General features: G+C 39.1%; 1 protein-coding gene across 1 annotated transcript in view; it reads right to left on the reverse strand.

Annotated features, from left to right (window-relative positions):
* The window catches only part of KLHL29 (kelch like family member 29), an 830,662-nt gene that overhangs the window by 279,979 nt on the left and 528,660 nt on the right, over positions 1-22,023 (reverse strand). The window contains exon 5 of the mRNA XM_063440860.1: positions 10,628-10,775. Coding sequence (XP_063296930.1) covers positions 10,628-10,775 — 148 coding nt within the window. The remainder of the gene's footprint in view (positions 1-10,627; positions 10,776-22,023) is intronic.

Below are 22,023 nucleotides of genomic sequence, written 5' to 3' on the forward strand. Positions count from 1 at the left end.
GGAATTGTATCCATCAAATTCTTTTTGAAATATATTGTATAACATTTCTTTATCTGATGAACCGGTTACAATATGAAAAGAAACCATTGTTCAGACGGTAAAGTTTCAGGCCATTAATACGGACGGAGATACTTATATTAAAACCCAGCCAATGCTCAGTAACTTATGATCTCGATGACCTCCTGAAGGACATAACGCATTGATCACATTTTAAGATTTGCAGATATTTCTGCCTGCAACAATGTCAGTACAGGTTCCCAGCTTCAAGCTCCGACTTACAGAGATCAAGTATCCATGTATGCGATGAGTGAATCAGTTTCTCACATCTTTCACTGAGGATCCACTGGCTGGAGGACAACTTCTGGGTACCATCTGTTTGATACATACTGCATTTTCAATAAATTTAAGATCAGCTTATACTTACTGCCTGCGCGTCCTACACGGTCCTAAATAAGTACACGTTACCTATGATCTTACCTCTCTGAATATCTTGGGGTTAACGTTGCTTGCATTACATGCTTATTAACTTCTGTTCTAAAATAAGCTTTTTATACATTTTTATATTTCTAAGACATATTTTACTTCTTTTGTTTACCTTGTTATCAAGTGCTTTTTCAAGTTCTCTAGTTCTCAGCTTTTCTGTTGTAGAAATCTAACAGCTAAACCAGAAGCCCAAGAAACCAAAGCCGCGACATCAAGTATAGCAGGATTTTTGGAGTAGAAAGACACTGAAGGCTGGGAGGGCAGACCAGACCAGTAACCACACGTTAAGGCGAAGGTTTTGCAGTAGTGCAAGAATCTGTTAAAATAGAGGCTTAGCAATCCTTCATTCTGCTTTAGATGTTTTGCCATTAATGACCAAACAGCATCTCTCAATTTACTATTTCTACATCTACGAGAGGGGCTTGCTGTACAGTTCACAACGGACTTAACATCCAAGACAAATAGGCGTATAATCAGACCTCAGGAGTAGCCGAACATTCTGTAATGAATGCCTCAAAGCTTGGGGGGAATCATTTCAGGTATTTGGAGAACTTAACGCTGTGGCTTGAAATATTACACTAAAATTTCAAAATAGAGAAATTAGCGAGGCATAAATACGCCTGAAAGATAGTCAATCTATTATACTGTATGGCAGCATAAATGTCATGCAGGATTCAGGGAATAAAACAAAACATTGCAACTGTTTATTGTAGGGATGGCTGAAATATGTTATTTTATATGGGCATATTAACCTCGCAAGTGCCAGAATGGTGGGTAATGTATACTCAGCAGTACTATCACTTTTGAGTTTTTCATAAACACAAAATATTAATGAAAAATAGGAGACAGAGGTGGAATTTCATGATGCCTTCACCCTATAACCTAATGCTAAATTCTGCATTAGCAAAATGGCGGGTGAGGGAGAAGACCCCATAGAACTCAAAACAGGTGGACCTGCAGCAGTTGCATGCATTGCCTCTTGAAAGCATTCACGCCTTGGTAATAATTTCCATATGGACAGCATACCTCCCAATATTGGTTGGTATAAAAAGTGTAGGTGGGGGATATATGTGTCACAAAGGCACATGCTGTTGGTCAGACAAGGAGTGGATCAGGTAATACTAGGCTGAAAAAGGGAGAGCCAGCTGGGTTCCATGAAAGGCGTGCCCTGGGTGCACATTGCACAGTTAAAGGACCACTATAGGCACCCAGACAGCTTCAGCTTAATGCAGTGGTCTGGGTGCCAGGTCCAGCTAGGACTAACCCTTTCTTTTATAAATATAGCAGTTTTAAAGAATTTATAATAGGGTTAATCCAGCCTCTAGTGGTTGTCTCAGTGACAGCCGCTAGAGGCGCTTCCGCGCTTCTCACTGTGATTTTCACAGTGAGAAGACGCCAGCGTCCATAGGAAAGCACTGAGCGTCCATAGGAAAGCACTGAGAATGCTTTCCTATGGACTGGCTGAATGCACGCGCGGCTCGTGCTGCGCATGCGCATTCAGCCGATGACGACAAGAAGGAGGAGGAGAGGAGGAGGAGAGTCGTCCCCCCCCGGCGCTGGAAAAAGAGGTAAATTTAACCCCCGGCGGGAGTGGGACCCTGAGATGGGGGCACACTCAGGGCACTATAGTGCCATGAAAACGAGTATGTTTTCCTGGCACTATAGTGGTCCTTTAAAGTATATCTAAGCACTGGCGCAGTGACAAGATTTGGAGTAAATAGTGCAAACCAGGGACAGCAGGAAAGTACCCTTAAATCAGAACTGTTCTGGCAAATACAGGTATGTTGGGAGGTATTATGTAATAAACTCATACTGCCCAACATTTCAAAGATCAAGGAAAGGTGACTGAAGGTGCGTCCAGAAGGCAGGCTACTTTAGAACATTAGGTAACTTAATTACCTTCAGGTAACCCTATGTATAACCAAAACTGAAAATATTAAGACCAAACTATCCTATTTACACAGATAAATATTTAATTTGAAAACATGTCCACGATAGTTGAAAGAGGTTACTGTGAGTATTACTGCTGTGAAGCTCTGTAACACACTCAAATTAAAAGCGTAGAGCTCCAAGGAAAAAAAACAGGGACAGAGGGATTTAGGTCCACAATTTGGAGTTGGACAATATGAGCATACCTTCTGTTCTTTAGGTGTACACAGCGGCCAGGTCTGCCTCTGGTGCACCAATTAGTACATGTATCTAGAATTCTAACATAAATATAGTTCTTTGGCTCCCAGCATAGAATAGTTGATGTGGTATGTTATAGGCATCTTCAACTGCAACTGATACTCAAAGATCCAAACCCTACAGAGGGGAATTATTGTTTTAGTAAGTAGTTCCATGCTTGTCCCACAGCTGCTAGATGTTTGAGACTGCTTAATGCATTATTTTAGATTCATGTGTTCAGAGCAGAAATTGTTCACACACATGTGACTCTTAAATCATTCTCAGTGACACGGCGTTCTTAAAACCCCACAATTTAAAGGCCCTGAGTATGCATTTAAATGGCCTATGATAGAAGTCATCATTTAATGTCAATTGGGATTTCTGAAATGTTGACACTTGGAATGAGCATCCCACAGATAAACGGTTTGATTCCGAAGAGATTGATGGTTTAATATGAACAATGATTGAACTGGGGACATCTTCATATCATAATTAACCTAGAACTTCATATAATTTCTGAAAACTGACTAATTTGCAGCTCGATAAAAAAAGCCCAAACACCAGAACGGGTAAGATTTGCTGAATAATTCCAAAGACCCAGTCGATGATTGCGTTAGCCATTCTACAGCGGTTTTAAAGGGAGTTAAAATGGTCTCGAGCTCTAAGATATATACATTACAATTTGAGTTTAAAGGCTGTTTAACTCGGTGATATGCACGCAATAGTGCAAGTTCTAATGCTGCAGTGTTAGTTGATCGAGAATAAGAATTTGGGTTCTACTGCTGCGGAGCTCTGTGATACCCCAAATGTTCTAAACCACCATAAAAGAGGTAAGACAGCCTGATGGATACATTTGCTCCTTGAAGAAAGCAGTCCTTCCAAAAGGGAAACAGTGTGGAATTATACTTGAAATCTAGGAGGATCTGTGTAAATTTCTGATTGTGATTGCCCCTTGAAAATTGTTTTTTTTTGGTCAATATCTCACGCATTAAATGCTGCATATTGGATTGGAAAATATTTTTTATATTTCAATAAATGTTCCTTCTTCGTATACAAGAAGGCCTTCCCACGTTTATTGGCCAAATAATAGATTAAGATTAGTAAGCGGGGTATGAAAAAAAAGTGTTTTTCATGTTTTTTCCTGAGCTGTTCAGGAATTTCAAAGATATAATTAACAAAACATTCCAACCTACGTTACCTGCAAAACATATTAAGCTGCTGGCATTAGCACAACACGACTAAATCCTATCCCTCACAAGTTACTTCGACAAAAAATAAATAAAAAAAAACACACGTTTGTTTCTATATTTAATGCTAAAGTATCGTTAGAAATAAATAGTTATTAATATTTATTGTGCTTTCGCAATGGGTAGCCAGAATTATTTCATATTCTATGTATATTTGAGACATTGATCTAGGCTTGTGTATCTTCATAAGTTAATGTAAAAACATATATAAAAAAAAAGTTAAAAAAAAAAGTAAAAAAAAAAAGGCCCTACGCGAAAATAAGGTAAGATACAGATATTTAAGAAATTGATTCTTCATCCAACAAGAGAGTGAATGCAGTGGAAATGTTTTGCTAAAAATAACATCAAACTTGTAGAAACATTCAAAAAAGTAAGAATAAATAAATAATACACACACACACACACACACTTCTTTTCATGACAGGACAATAAGAACACCCTGATTAGCCCCATTGATCCCATGAACATACCTCCCAACACTTGGAAAATGGACAAATAGGCATACTTCCATTTTAGGGGTGGCATTGTGGTGTGGCCAGGGACTTAATAATAATTTGTCCAACTAAAATGTAATTTAGAACAAGAACAAAGTATCTTATTTATACTAATTATTTTCTAAACCATCTATGGCAGTTTAAAGACACATTACTGTGAGTAGTATTGCTGTGGAACTCTGGTATACATTCCGACACACTAAGGATAATAACTAGGATAGAAAAGAGGGGTGGAGAGATTTGGGCCCACAATAGGTACGGCCTTTTCTAAATAGGGAGCGTTGGGAGGTATGAATGAGCTCTATACCTCTTGCTCCAGTACTTTCTGTGGGAGACCTGTGCTCCAACCTGCATAGCTCTATATCATTAGATCCCTGTCACCACCATGCACAGCTATACATACAGTGAGCACAGGGAAATGTCAACACACTGTATCAGCAATCTAGTATAGCAGATTGGACAGCCCGGGACCTTATACCCCTTTATCCCCCGTAGGTAAGCATGCAATGGTTGTCTTTCAGAAATGGCAAAGGAGCCATAATTGCTTGGTTTATTGACAGTTTTCTTGAAGACATCAAAGACATCTAATGTCAGGGACTGGCTCGAGTAGTCAATGTCCTATAAATAAAAGGTGTCCGTTCCAGGCTGCAGACAGCAAGTACGGCTAGGTGGGCAGTGTGAAACGTTATGGAACCTCTAGGATTATAACTCACTAGATGTTGCCAAAGAATCCCTCCCATTGGATTCAAATATGAGTTTTAAAGTAACAGTGGGAACTAGGTAAGTTCATTCTTTAACTGGGACACCTAAATATAATTAAATATGAGGCACAATTTATTAAAGGGTTACTCTGATCTAAGAATAAACTTATAGAGAAGCATTTGATTGGATCGTTCTATAATTTCAGAGTGCTGCGCATCCTCTGAGCCAAGTAGGGAAGGGAGGAATCGAACAGCAGAGGGGATTAAAAAAATCTATACAAAATTGGATAACTCACTAGAAGGAACGTGCAGAGACAGGGGGAGGATGCTGAAGCTCTCCCTTGCAGGAGTACTGCCTGCAAGGGAGAAGTTCATGACGTCTGTTGCCATCACGCTGTGCGCACTGACGGACGTTAAGCCACATGTGCTGGGGGTGTAACTAGACCCCAGTACAAAAGTTTAGATTACTTTGTATGTGCAGCGTTTTAAGCACTGAAGACTCTTACCACTGACCACTTCTAAAAGCAGAAGCGCTCATGGTGGTTGGAGTAACCTTTTAAAGAATTCTGTCAATTCAATAATAGAGGGCAGATTATCTAAAATGTTCTCATTTTCTTTCGATCTCACGACAATCTCCCACATGCGCATTCCTCCATAGGTAGTGCTTTCAAGTGACTACAAAAGGCCATACATATAAGGTCAGAATACAAAAAACAAGTACATTTTAAAATAAAAATCATATCCGTGTATTTGCTAGTAATTCAGGTAGTACAATTAATTCAACGAACAATATTCTCGGCACAATCTCAGAATGTAAATATGTTCTGAAATAAATGCAAAAAGTTACGATTTTACCTGTATCTGTACATTACATACTACTTGAGTGTCGACTCACAGCTCATCATATTGACTGCAGGCTGTGGAAAACCAGAAATACCTGATTTTCTATTGGAGGGTAACAGTCTCCAATATACCGATAGACCCAAGTCTTCACGTGTAACCTGGAGGAGTCCTCAGATAGGGTCTCCGCTATCAAATGTCTTTTAAACTAAGAGTATATTTTATAGCAGGAATGAGTAGATTGCTCTTGGTGACCAGATCTTATCACTTGCGTCTACTTCTATGAAAACAAAAACAATCTCTTGGCCGGATATAGCATACGTAACTTAGAATGTATCTTTCCATTTCCCCCCAAACATAGCCATGTAATAGTCTAATGTTCTATTGTAGACGTTAAAATTCTATATGTAGATGTTAAAATTCTTAGTGTCTCTTTCACTATTTCTTCAAGAATATTTATTATTTATGAATATATTGATTAGAAAAAAACTGATCATTCCTGAATTTCATTTTTATTTCATCTTTTTAAAATATATTATTTTACCACTTCACCTTTCTATCATTTTACATTTTAACACAATTAAATATAAATGTTTTCATATAATCCAAGCATTTTGTCTAGCATTGTATTGTATAAATAAGTATTGGCCTTTTATTAGTAGGTAATAATAACATTATCATTTTCCTTTAATGTAACTTTCTTTGTGGATGTATGAATCCACTACAATCATTTATCCCCCCGCCCCCCTTCCTATAGTTTATTAAAATCATTTTGCCATAGTTCAGCTTTAGACGTCGGTACATATAAGATACATAGAAGGTTGTTTGAGGGAAAATGTTTCTCAAGGTTACTCAGTGTAGAATGTTATGTTGATATACTGCAGAATGCAATTTGCTTTTTATACAGGTACTTCTTTGAAGAATGCATTTTTAAACGTATTAAGTATTAATAATAAACGTATTAATGGAAAAACATGACAGCAGCCTCTAAAGTGAGTCTTCGACTATACATAATGCTGTAAAAGCACCAGTATTGAGAAGTATGTGCAAAAAAAAAAAAAAATGGATGAAATGAGTTTTTGTACGGACCACGAAAAATAACGCTTTTAAGTATCTGACATAAGGTAATTTATATTCCAGTTTTCAGTGACAGATAAACAGAAAGTATGTGGGAGCAGAGTGTCTGGTCCATCGTTCATGATCAGGGACATAGCCTGTTCGCTTTGTATGTGCTACTTCTTATTACATGTGATAAATGGACCTTTTTACATTACCTAAACCAGGATGTTGTAATGACAGAGGACGAGTTCTTCCAGAGAGCAAACAAATTGGTTGGAGACTGGCTAAAGGGATATTGTATGAAAAATGGACATTTATCTTTAGGAAATTGACATTTGCAACATATTCAGTTCTCGGAACATCAGATTCCGAGCCATGTGAAAATATTAACTGTTTGTAACTACAATATATGCCATATAAAATGACTTGCCATAGATTGAACAACTGCTTAAAGGAACACTCCGGTCACCAGAACAACTTCATCTAAATAACGTTTTTATGGTGCCAGGAGGCCCCCAGGCACACTCAAACATTAAGGTGTTAAACCATTCTTGAATGTTTTAACCCTAAAAGTTGCCTCCAGCTCTGATTTCCAGGTCCCCTAACGGCGTCCAGGTTCTAAATCAGAGATATAGGAAGAATGGAATGCCGCTGGGCAGGGGCGACGCTGATTGACTAGAGTGGTCAGCTGACGCGCTAAGCCAGTTAGTAGCTCGCCATAAGGTACATACGTAACTCAGATTCAGAAGCCAGATGCAGTCTGGGGACCTGGAGATATGCTCTGGAAGCAACATATGGGGTTAAACCATTCGAAAACTCATAAGACTGAGTATGGGGGGCCTCCTGGCAACATAACAACTTTAAATTAACAATATTCACAATCAGGTCATTTGTGTTAAAGTCAGGGCCAGATTAAGAGCCCAGTGGGCCTGGTGCTGACAATTATGATGGGGCCTAATTAGAGAATCTTATCGACCAAAAACAATAAAACAGTCATACCTCTCAAGCATCATGTATCTGATGGAGTTGGTGTTGGAGGGAAACTCAAAGGATGCAGCTATAAGAAAACACATACTCTATGCTAATCTCTTTATCTAATTTATGCTTTCATCTTTCAAGTAAATCCATACTCCCTAACAGCAGTGTCCAGTGAAGCAAGAAGTCAATGGGCGGGGTAAAAGGGTGGGTCACTGACGCAAATCCTCTGACCAGAACTGCCAAAAGGGGCGAACATGCCCAAAAAGGGGGCATGTCTGTCCAAAGAATTGGAAGGCCAGCCTGGCATCGGTGTCCCTATGTATCACATTGTCAGTGTCCCCATGTCACCCAGTACCCTAGTCTCCTAGTGTCTGTGTTTCCATTTCCCAGTGTCCCAATGTCTCAGTGTGTCCTTTGTCACTAGGATACTAGGGGACACTGAGAGACATGGGGACACAGTGAGACATGGGGACACAGAGATCCGGGGACACTAAGATACTTGGGAACACTGGGAGATATAGGGGCACTGAGACACTTGGGGACACTGGGAGACATGGGGGCACTTGTGGATACAGACATGGGAACACTGGGAGACTGGGAGACATGGGGACACAGACATTTGGGGACACTAGGAGAAATGGGGTCACAGACACTAGGGACACAGAGACGTGGGGACACAGGCACTGGGAGACATGGGCACACAGACATTTGGGGAAACTAAGACACTAGGGACACTGAGAGACATGGGAACACAGACACTGGGAGACTAGGGGACACTGTCATAGGGAGACACGTTGGGACACAGACACTAGGGACACTGGCTGGGAGGCATGGGGACACAGACACTTGGGGACACAGTGAGACATGTGTTTCAGTGTCCCCATGTCTCCCTGCTGCCTTTCCCCCATCCTTCACTTCCCTGAGCTGTAGTCTGTCTCTGTAGGCTCGGAGCTGCTGTATGGACTCTCTGTGCTGTATAGCTGCTCCCCTGCGGATCAGTGAGTAGAGAGAGGCAGGGAGATGCTGTAACTTCCTATCCCTGCCTCTCTCCACACACAGTGACCCATACTGGCCGGCGCTGGTATTGCAGAGTAATCTCTGTTTATACTGAGGAAAATATTTGCATTTGTATTGCCGGTATTACTGCAATACCATCACGGCCAGGCAGCCTCAAATACTGGCTGTGCCTTAAAATACCAGTCAGGTGCAAACCTAAGAGTAGTGTGTTAAAAAAAATAAAAAAAATATATATTTTTTTAAATGGGTCTATTCCATGGGCCTGGAGCTGCAGCTCCATCAGCCCCTGTGTTAATCCGACCCTGGTTAAAGTATATCTATCATGTCAAACAAGACCTATGTCACTTTATAGAGGATATAATTTTACCTATGTGTGCTTGGTAAATTATAATAAAAGACAGACATACAGAGAGCAGAGCTGAATTAAGATCTATGTGAGTGTTGTGTGTGTTTATGACAAGTATTGTATATTTGTAGGATATATATACAAACACTGACAGACACTAAGATACACATACACCCACACAGTTATACAAACTGAAATACACACATACACACAGAAAAATAAGTCACAGCAGTCATACTTTTAGCCACCATCCTGTTCCATTACTTTTTGGGTGGATAGCTTTGTCGGGGTCCTGTGGGGGCTGTCTGGGTCTTCCACGAAATAACTGAAGGCTGGCTGAGGCTGAATGGGAGTGGGATGGGAGCCCGGGGTTCCAGTTCTGTCTCCTCTCTCCCTGCACGGCTCACTGGTAGGATGTAAGGTGTGAGCATTACCCCCTCCTGCTCCGTATGAACATGCAGGAGAAATAGCAAACCAACAGGGTCCCGGTCCGGTGCACAGATAAAGGGCCACACCTCATTAGAGATGTCCAGTGGGTCCCAAAGCTTGTGGGCCCCAGAGAGGCTGCATCGCAAATAGTATGGCACAGATCTATACGTCTCCCTGCTGGCTTAATGAGGGCATCTCACTGCTAGTTTTGGAGCTCCAGGCCCAGACTGGGGCACTCCAAGCTCCTGCCTAATTGGAGATCCAGCTCTGATAGAGAGACAGACAACAAATATGGAGGACGGGAGTGGTTTTGCAATGCCATATTGGCCAAGACAACAACAAAAAAGATGTTAAGGAATGTATACATTTTAATCTTTAAATTTTAATGCACTTTTGTCAGGAGAATGTATAGATTAAATCCTTACCTACCTGAAGATATGTGTGTCATGCACACAGCTTGTGGGAGACAGGTTTGATTTTATATTTTATTTTTCAAATCTTTGACACACTAGTCAATTTGTGTGGCCTGGTATAGTCAACTGAATCTTGTGCTTCACAAATTATCTCCAGGTAAGTGTGGCCCTGAGAACTTACCTATCCTCATCGACAACTTGAGATTGGAACAACTTTCAGTTGTGCAAAAAAAAAAACTTACTGTAAATGTCTAGGCCAAGACATCCCACCTAGACCTTCGTGTTATTGTTTTATGTGACACAAGTCATCTTTCCCATCCAATGGGCTAACAGAGGTTCATGGGAAATGTGATTACATCAGATTAGGTGCCATTTCATTCCTGATAAACACAAGCTATGATAAACAATGTAGTGCGGTATCTGTGCTGCTTTGCGTCTAAATTATAAGCATTACCTGGATTTTCTCCTTTCCTCATCTGTTTTGTTGGGGGTTCTTCAGTATCCCACGGAGTAGACTGATTGATGGGAGTTTGTCCCCACCTCACACTGGTCGCAAGTAGCTGTCCTTGTGTTTGCTTCTCAGTCTTAGAAACTAGAGGTGTCTGTAACAGAAGAAATGCAGAGAACATTTTACAACTTGACACCATCATGGGGAATAGTAAAACACTGGCAAATATAATTAGTCATAGGTGGAGAACAATGAACATTATGCAATGCTTGGTACGGGACAATTCGAAGGTAAAAACTATTCATTTCCCATGTGCAAACTCGACCTTGGAACACTTAATGAATAACCTCCCCCGATGTCTTTATTGAAACACTAAGTAAGTTCTTATTTGTAGTCAAAATGCATTTCCCCCCAACACCAAGACACCTGCAGCACTCTCCACACGAGGTTTGTGGGACCCTTGTTTTTTTATTCAAACTACTCGACAAATGGTTTAACGCAAATCTGTGGGATGATGTCAGCAGCTGCCTAGTACCATAACCACTACATCAGGCTTAAACGTATGGTGTTTAGACTTCCCCTTAACCCCTTAAGGACCAAACTTCTGGAATAAAAGGGAATCATGACATGTCACACATGTCATGTGTCCTTAAGGGGTTAAAGTAATTATATTATAGTATATACAGTGTGTATTTGGTTGGCTTTTCTTATTTTTCTTATTATTATTAGCATGTATAATTGGGTAATAGTAACATCCCATGGATGTCGGGCAAGACTAAAATACCCAGGAGTACTTGGAAACCTGATAGTATCTTTCCTGGTTAAATATTTTGTTCTTATTATTTATATAGCACCAGCATGATCTTCCTTTTTTCACTAAGCAGTTTCCACCCACAATAGTTTCTGCTTCCATTATAGAATGCCTTTCTAGGCGGCATGCTCCCCAAATATCTTCAAATTCTCATCACATCTTAGCAGTCTGTGCAAATGCTCTAAGGCTACCTGTTCCTTTCCTTAAAATTTCTCCCTGCTCCCTCTTGACTCAAGTCCCCGTCATAACCTTTAGATTGTAAGCTCATCAGCCATTTAGTTTAGTACTTTGTATAAGAAGGCTGAGAATGCTAGTTTTCATCTCACGGGCATTGTCCTCTATTTCTTTTGTATTGGTTTGTCTCTGCTGTACTATCTAGTTCCCCTGATTGTACAGCACTGTGGAATATGTTGGAGCTTTATACATGCCAGTAATAATAAAATTAACAAAAAAATGTATTCTGCAATGCTTTACAATTTTAGAACTGGGATATTTAGTGGTAGAGGGCCGTGCTCAAACAAGCTTACAATCTATGATGATTTGAGAGAGGCAGATACCGGTATATATCATAAGCACATTGAACTCATTTATTGAATGTAAAAAACAAAACAAAAAATAATTTATAAAAAAAAAATGCATTGCCATAACAATTCCTACAAGCTAACAGCTACACACACAAATAACATTCTCCAATGAGAACAGATTTATTTTTATTTTTCCAATGAGTAATACACTCGGAAGAAGAAGAAAAAAGCTGTGCACATACATCTTGTTTATTTTTCTATTTTTATTTAGCTGTATAAGACTTAAGTGCTCAAGCAGGGTGGCAATTATAGAGCAAAAAGATGAGTATCCATTAAAACATTAGCAGAGAATATGTATTGTATTTATTAGAAAAAACAAAAGTGTTCAAAGTTTGGGATAAAATAGTTTAAAAAAAAAAAAATATGCAGAAAGCATGATAATAAAAATAAAAATATAAAGACATGTTATTGAGACAAAGTACTAAAACTTCTTGAAAAGTGAAAACTGTATATTCAAAAACCAATATGTATGAGTTAGAATATCTGTCAGAATAATCATTTTACTTGTGGATTAAAAGGCAATTTTATGCCCTTTCCTTAAAGGATCACTATAGGGTCAGGAACACAAACCTGTATTCCTGACCCTATAGTGCTAAACCCACCATTTAGGTGGCTTGCCCCCCCCCCCCCCCCCCTGGTCCCCCTAAAGGTTTAAATCTCACCTTATTTCCAGTGCTGCGCAGGTCTGCCGGCACTGGCTCCGCCTCCTTTGTGACATCATGAAAATGGACGATTTTTAGCCAATCCAATGCTTTCCCAAAGGGTTGGGGCCAAATGCTGTTTTGGCCAATCAGCACCTCCTCATAGAGATGCATTGAATCAGTTCATCTCTATTAGGAAAAATCAGCATCTCCATGCAGAGCGTGGGGACACTGAACGGCAGGGCTGCTTATTGTGCAGCACGGAGCCAGGAAGCACCTCCAGTGGCCATCTGAGGAGTGGAAACATTAAAAAGTGGAGATTTCACCACAGATGAAACTCAAAATATCCGCTCTTCTAGGGTGAATATACCACTTTTTAACGCAAGCCTTTTTAATCCTTGTTTTAATATAATAAATTGAAAATGTACTACCATTGTGGAGCCCCAGGTTCTCTCCTTTATGTATTACTGCTGCAGTTGGTCTGCCTTATAGTGAACTACTCGTGTGGGGTGTTACCCTCTAACTTCAAGCAATATATACCTGGAGCCATGGAATGGGCTCTGCTCGATGTGAGTTTAACCATTTTAAGGCTTATTTGAGTGGGTTTTCATTCACACAGTTTGCACTATGTTTCATTTTTTAGGATACGAAGACTTTGAAGTACTGTATATAATTATAGAAGCATTCTGTTTGTGTCATAGCATACATTTGCAGGTGTTAATTTTAGCACAGATTTTTGACGCAATTTGAAAATTAGAAAGTGTAACACTTTTATTGGTTTTGGGGGAAAAAAAATACATAGTAAGAAGAAAAAGAGGAAAAGTGTGTATAGTTTTTTTTAGCAGCCGCTGATGAATATTTTGAATTTGTTTTGTAAAATCTTCAGAATCTTTTTTTTTATTTTTGCAGGCAAGAGATTAAAGAATCATTTAAAAGGTAACTGGATCAGTACTCATATTCCTTGCTGGCGAAATGTATTTGCAGGACAGGAAACCACTGAATGAATAAACTATCAGGTCAAAATAGTATATGAGCAAAGTCGACTGAAGAATGCCATTTGCCACAGACTCAATTTATTGTGTAGTATAATCTTTTTTTCCCAAGGCCTGAGAGAAAATACCAATCTTCTAAATCCAAACAGGTAGTAAAAGAATCTATATAAATAAAATCTTTCAATTCACCAAGGAGACATCAAGAGAAGGGGAAAAAACTGATAGCCCATAATTAATCATATCAAGGCTTGGAAATTTTGGCACACGCAAACAAAATGTTTGTTGTCGTTTGTCTGCCTGTTTGCTATTTTTGTATAGAATTGAAAACAGAACAATATGAACAGTATAGGAAAGATAATGATTAGATTTTCTTTCTGACACTTTCCCCTCAACGGGAATAGTAAAAATACGACAGAAGAAAGGCAGAATATTGTTCATCGTCTGCTAACTGAATATTCTCGTAATTCATCACATTTGTTAAACTCACTGGGGAAATAATTAGTGAACAGAGAATTGCAGGGAAAAGCCAGAGCGAACGAAGAAACAAAACAAAAAAAATTAATAATAAGACTGTTATTGGCCAGGCATTTCGCAGACAAGAGCATAAAGATGACAGACACATCCAAACTAACAGTGATGTGCAAACCAACCAGTATATTGTCTCAATGGACCATCCTTCAAGGGCACGTGTCAACAAAGGTCACTGACTGTTGGTAGCGAAACAATCCAGCACAGCAAAAGATCTGGGTGAAAAATGCATATATCCACATTTTATGATGGGTTTGGACAGCTTATTAAAAAAAAATGCACAATGTTAAACAGAATGCATTGTAGTATACATGAATGGAGAGACATAGTATTCTTTAGACTGTATAACAATGTGTCATGTTACTTATCATCGCAAATACAGATTACGTTATGGTGGGGGGCACCTTCGCACCACAAGTACACACTTTATTGAATGCCCTCAACATAAAAGGGCCCAGTTAGGTTAGCGTCATCACATCACGATTGCCTGAACAAATGTAACCAATTTAGGCAGATTCAAGCAGAGCATCTTTTAGCTAGAAATGGGATCTATCTAGATGCAGTTGATGATAACGTACGATGGCTCGAAGACTGTGGCTAAAAACCAGCTGTTCAAAATCTGTGTTTATAGCGATTTTTTTCTTTTTATTTCAGCTGTTCAACTATATATGCGTGTACCTTACGCGTTGTTTGTTAAAAAAGTATCTCAGAAAATATTTATACATTTGTACATGTGTAACTAAAAAAAATAAAAAATCAACCTAGAAGCCATGCGTACCCTACTCTGAAATGAATATTGAACAAATGACATGCTTGTAAATCCGATTCTCGCTATTTTATATGTATGACTTATCTTTGGATACAAATATGTTACCCTAATACCAATTGACGTTCTTACAATATTTGCACTACATTATGCCATATGTGAACGTATTGTAATGCAAAGTATCTCAATAAAAACAAGATTGTAAAAAATAAAATAAAAAAAAATTACCTTCCATCATTATTCTTCAAAAATAAAGCTGTGACTTTTGCCCATACCTTGCATATTCTTGAGGTATACATTTTACGAACTGGTTTGCTACTGTATCGAAACTTTATACAGCTCCCGGTATGCGCACACTATTTACCCATCCACCATATGGGTAATGGGTTTGATAACAATTTCTGAATTTTTCATTACGTATGGGAGTAATGGCTGCACGCGTAGGACTGTTTGAAATGATAGCTTTCTTTGTGCGCACTATTCATAACATCCTAGGGGATTTGCTCACAATTAAATTGTCAGAATGGAAGGATAATGTTCAGAAGAAGACACAATCAGTGAGCAAAATCAATGCCGTGCTAAGCAGGATAAACAAGTTAAAAGGAAGTCATCGTGAACAGGTTATGCACAAAAGAGTAATATGGTAAGAACAGTAGCACACCCTAAACAGTCACCCCATCAAATAGAATTATATTTCGTAGGCCAGAGGTTAATATCTTGCAAAGTGAAACAGTGAGCTGTTAGATCATTAAGTCCAAGGTCAGCAAAGCACTTCTAGATAATAAAGGTCACACTCATAAATATAAATCAGTAAGGAATTGTCTCCTGAGCGTTCTTTTGTCTGTATCGAATTTGACAAAAGAAAAAAATAAATCACAGCCTCTTCCCTGGTAGATTCCACAATTGCTACAAGTGACTGACTGCATATCTTGTCCACGTAGATTAAGAATATTGCCATCAAATATTACATTTAAATGTCAGTGTCACTTATAATGATGTAGGCTGTGAGAGCATCTTGAAGACCCTTAATGATAAGTCCCCCTACAGTACTCCTAACCCTCACACGGTACCCCATAAATAGAGCCCCAGGTATAGCAGTGTATCGCACGTTGTGAGGTTGCCATAGTATTTTTAATGTGGAATAATTATTGCTTTATCTTATGGACAGCACTTTTTAAAGTTAACATTTAAATGTCAACTTTCTTTAAGTGAATGGATCCTATCATAGAAAGAGGGAGAAAATATCCATTAAACTGTAGGAAAGTAGACTCTACACAAACTAAAATTACTGTGAGTGCTACAAGGTTACTAATGCATTAGTCCGAAGGCAGTTTATTCAGGGTCCGCATGCAGAGGTCCGAGGACTTGAACTCCTGTCTCATAAAGTTTTACTTTGGTAAATGTGTAGGCGAGTGATTTTACCTTGGTAAAAATGTGCAGAAAGTTTCCATGTGTTGATTGTACTCCAAAGTAGGTGCTCTGTTTCAGTAGGTGCTCTGCATAAAGACGCTGCACACGTCCCATGAAATGCATTAACTTAAAGTTACATAGCTGAAAAGAGACTTCCTCACATTTGTTTTTTGCGGTTGATCCAAAAGAAGGCAAAAAAAACCCCAGTTTGAAGCACTTCCAATTTTGCAACAAACTAGGGGAAAAAAATCATTCTTGACCCCCAGAATGGCAGTCAGATTAATCCTTGGATCAAGAAGCTATTACCCTACAATTGAAAAATTATATAATTGAATATTCTGTTTTTGCAAGTATGCATCTAGTTGCTGTTTGAACATCTGTATGGACTCTGATAAAACTTAATGCACACTATGCATTGCGCATGCACACTAGCCTCCCATTGATTGCCTATGTTGAAGCATGGGTTTGGCTGAGATCATCAAGATTGGTTATCTCAGCTAGGGATGCCCCCGAGTCTAAATAGGTAGGCAAGCACATTTGCTTTTAAGATATCATAAAGCTGCATTCAGTTTGACAAGACTCAATGCAATGTCTATTGATTTGATTAGGTGAACTTACAGATTAAAAACCTAACTCTTCTAATAGAAGCACTGTCGCACACAATGACACACAATGGAAATTTTACCAACAAAAAGTGTGGATTAATGTCTGGATGTACAATACTACACTGAACTACCAAATAATGCAGGATAGCTTACAGGAAGGGAAAATGCAATTTATAAAACACCCAACAAGAAATAAGGAAGTAATATGTTACAAGTGTACTAATTAATAATGCGTTATTTGATTGTGTTGATAACATGTTTTACAAATATTAATGTCTGCAGAGGTTTCCGGTTTGCTGCAACACGACAGTCTATTGAAACTAAGCGAAGAAGACCAACGCTTATTAACAAATCACCAGGACTTTGACTGGTTGTCGATACATTCGAGGCCTTCTTTCTTTTCCATAATTGACATGAGTGCCTTGCAGGTAACCTTTGAATTTAAGAAATAACAAAGGTGATTATTTAAACATCACAAGCCTGAGCAGCTTCAAGCAAAAAAACACGCCATGGGATGTTCCTTTGCCCCATTTCAGACACACGTTAAAAGGCAGGCAGGGAAAGGAGGATGGGAAGGGGAGGGGGCGAGAGGAAACCGAGGAATAAAGGAAGAGTTAAAGATGAGGGGAGAAAAAGGGAGGGAGAAATCGGTAAAAAGAGTGAGAGGGAGAAAAGGGACAGAGAAAGAGAGAGTTAAAATAAAAGAGACAGAAGAACAAAGGGAAAGATAAAGAGAGAAAGAAAAAAGAAAAAGATGGAGATACGAAGGAAGAGGGAGAAACAGAGGGAAAGCGATAAATAAAGAAACAGAGAGAGAGTACAAATAGCAAGGTATTGGGGAGAGAGTGAGAGGAATAGGGGAAAACAGGGGATAATAAGAATAATAGGGGAGACAGGGAGCAGAATTGGGGTAGAGAGAGATAGGGAGAGAGAATTTAGTAAATAAACAGAAGAGAGCAATAGAAACAGAGAGCGAGCAAGAGGGAGCAAAAGGGGAATTGGTAAAATAAAGAGAGAGAATGAGAGGGTGAAAGTGAAAAGGGAGAGACAAAGGAGAAAGGAAAGGAGAGAAAGATTGTCTGGCTGACTGCACAAATATATGCAGAAACACCTAGATAATGACTCTAGAGAGGCACAGATTGCTTTTCTAAGTTCTACTTGACAATGCAGTGTACCCACTTACAATACTTGCATCGGGTTCATTACAGTTAAATACGCTCTTTGGAACAGCAGTATGTGAGCATGATGGCTTCCACTTAATTACCAAACACTTTGTTTGCTTTGTAAATGAGATTATTGTTTTGGAATTTTGTGAAATGCTACTTAATAAATGTGGTAAGTGTAAAAGTTAAGTCAGTCCATGTCGGTTAAATCAACAGAACAGCGAGTTTTTAAAACGTCCTCGTCGTCGTGCTGATGTCCACTACCACACGATTCCTTATATTGTAATTTAAAATATTGCATGGTGAACAACATATTGGTGTCATTGCTCACATCATTCGCTCTATAAGAGATAAAACTGCTCAAAGCACTTTCATGTGCTCGTGGGTATCTACCACGCAAGTGCATGAGTGCTCAGGGATTCTGATATATTGATTCTTATTTCTAAAAGTGTACAATTCATGTTTTTCACTAATTCATTACTTCTCCACCCTTATATCAAGGGTTTATGCATGCGTCTTTGGGAATACATAATTGTCTGGTATTTAAAGAGTTATCTGAGATCAACATGGGCAGGCAGCTGTAATTGCACAAATTGTGTTTTACAGAAGAAAAAAACAAAAACAAATTATCTACAGAATTATTTTGATGACCTTTCATGAAGAAGTTCAGATATTTGAGGAATAAATCAACTTGTTTGTTAAATATATACTTTTCACATGAAATGCTAACGTAGCACTCATTAAAAAAAAATAGCACATATTGGAAATAACTAGCTTCTGTTATTCAACATGGTTCTTTTAATATTTTAAAGGGATAGTCACCAGAACCACTACAGCTTAATGTATTGGATCTGGTGTCTATACCCAAGGCGTGCGCAGCCAATTGCATTAGGGTGTGCACCCTAAAGCACAAGCACACGCCGCGCATATATATGTATGTATGTATATATGTGTATATATATATATATACACATATATATATATATATATATATATATATACATATATACACACTGCTGTGTGTGTGTGCTGTGTGAGGGTGCTGTTAGTGTGATGTGTGTGTGAGGGTGCTGGTAGTGTGCTATGTGGGTGAGGGTGTTTGTGTGTGTGTGTACGCTTGTGAGGGTGCTGTTAATGTACTGTGTGTGAGGGTGCTATTTGTGTTTGTGAGGGTACTGTTAGTGCGCTGTGTGTGTGTGAGGGTGCTGTTTGTGTGCTGTGTGTGAGGGTGCTGTGTGTGTTTGTGCTGTATGTGTTTGTGCGTGTGTGGGTGCTGTGTGTGGTTGCTGTGTGTGGGTGCTGTGTGTGTGGGTGCTGTTGTTTGCTGTATGTGTGTGGGTGCTGTGTGTGCTGTGTGTGGGTGCTGTATGTGTGTGGGTGCTGTATGTGTGAGGATGCTGTATGTGTGAGTGCTGTGCGTGTGCTGTATGTGTGCTTTGTGTGTGTGCTGTATGTGTGTGTGTGCTGTATGTTTGGGTGATTTGTGGGGGTGGAAGTGGGGGCAGATTAGTTAATAAATATCCCCCCTCCCTTCTTACCTTTTGTAGGGAGGGGGGATCCTTGTTGCTGCTGCCTAACCTGGTGGTCCAGTGGAGGTGGGGGCAGGTCAGTTAATATCCCCTCTCCCTTGTTACCTTACGTAGGGAGGGGGGATCCTTGCTGCTGCCTTCCCTGGTGGTCCAGTGGTAAGTGAACTCTAGCCTGCGGGCACACCCCGTGCGCACGCCTATGGTCTATACCCTGTCTCTGGTGGTTGAGCAGTGGAAACGCTTTTCATACAAAAGGCAGTGTTTACATTGCTGCCCAAGAGAACCTCTAGGTGCAGTCGCTCAGACAACTACTCAAGGTGCTTCTTAGTCCAGTTCTGCACAGTGTGCAGCACCAACGTTCCGCATCTCCACGCTGTGCATTGAGGCACTGAACTTCCCCATAAGGATGCATCTCTATGAAACGATGCGGATTGGCGCAAAGCGGTTTTTTTTTTTTTGCAGCAAATGCACAATATCCTCCTAATTCTTTCCTATGGGGCCACAGACCTCAATAGTTAAACACAATAATGACTTATGAGTATGTTTCGAACATGGAGGGAAATATATGAATCCTTTATTTTTGCATGCTGCCTTGTTGCAGTTCATCACTGAACGTTTCACCTAGGTAAAAGATAGATATTATGGATTTTTCTTTTTTGGAAGTGGGGGTCTACTCCTTTCAAAGTAAGAAAATGCTGAAATAGTCCTCTTTTTACCTTTTTACACTGTAACATAAAACATGCATATTCAGTATTTAAAGAAAGGTATCAGGGCTCCAATTTTCTTTTCTATTAATGTCCGTACACTTATTATCTTTATAAATGTCTCAGAACATCAGAATCCGTTGTGGCCAAAAAATGATCGCTGGACTTTATACCGTCCCTGAAAAGAGTTGCTTTGAACAAGATGTACTTTGAGAAAGACCCTGGGCCAGCTGCCAATTCAATCAAAATAAATACTAGCAAATCCCTTGCCTTATAGAAGGTTAAGGGGGTTAGATATGTAAGATATGACTGCCCTGCAAGGAATACATTTTCCTATTGCAACTATGAAAGAATCCTATCGGGAACGTAATTCACCTTTCTGCCAAGCATTCATTTTAGAGGGAGTGGGTGGAAGTTTCTCAAGAAGTATCAGTGTACAATTCAGTTCCTTCGTTGAAACGTAATTCTTGATTAAATATGAAGGATGTCAATGTCCATGGTAGTCCCCTTCTAGCAAAGTTACATTTTCCCGCTGTACTTTTACAAGCCTCCCATAGATATATCCAGGAAGGTTGGAAGATCCACTCAAAAAAGAGGTTCAGGCCTATCTGATAATTACCAATTGAATAGGATTATCTACCCCTGTTGTATCGATGAGTTCCTTTAGGTTATCCTTCCGAAGAATAGGAGAAGATATCATCCCTCCTAAATGTGTTCTATATCAGTCTCTATATTTATAGTTTATATCTCCATATGTCTACTTTATAGGAGCTATGAATGATTGTGTCTGTAAAGCTGTGTTTCAAAGCAAAACCATTATAATAAAGTTTTCCAAAAAATTAAAATCAGTTAGTTTAATCAAGCCACATTGGTCTCATACAAATAGCAAACATTAGCCCAAGGTAGAAAAAAACCTTTGGCACTCCAGATAATGTAGACTACATCTCCAGTAATGTTTTTACAGCCACAATATTGGTAAAGCATCTGGGGAGATATAGTATACAACAGCCGGGGTGCTGACGGTTGCCTACCCCTGCCCTAGCTTATGAAGTCTCCAAAAATACTGTAAATAAAACAGTCCACGTCCCAACTAAACCACCTAACACAAAAGTATCCCTTTTTGAAACATTGATGTCTGTATGGAGTGTTCCACAAAAACTAGACTCCTTATTCTATAACAAAAGTGGCTATTTTGTACATTCATTGTGTAGGTCTACATTACGTGTTTTTACTCTTTACGTTTTTGACTGGATGTTTAATTGTTCTTGGAACCAAGTGTCATATTTTTTCAATCTCAGATACCTACAAGTTTTTCTATCCCATACACAGTAATAGGATCAGTTAACACACACACATACATACAATTTCTAATTAAATACATTAATCTGCCAACTAGTGTGTGAACTATTACCTAAATCCTTCACATTTTAACTCATACTTCCCAAATGAAATGCGATTTTCAGACAGCATTGCACTGATGACCTGTTTTTTTTTTCTCCAGAGTTTACATAAGTGGACCTTATAAAATAGTATAAAATACATTTGGCTCCTATACAGTTACGCCAAATGGTAGAACTGTCATAAAAGTTCTGAAACTGTGAGATGTTCAATCGATTCAACAAAGACACATCCGTTGGAAAGCAAAAAAAAATGTCAATACTGCTGTTTT

This window comes from Pelobates fuscus, chromosome 2 (assembly GCF_036172605.1).
Source record: "Pelobates fuscus isolate aPelFus1 chromosome 2, aPelFus1.pri, whole genome shotgun sequence".
In the NCBI taxonomy this organism is placed as follows: Eukaryota; Metazoa; Chordata; class Amphibia; order Anura; family Pelobatidae; genus Pelobates; species Pelobates fuscus.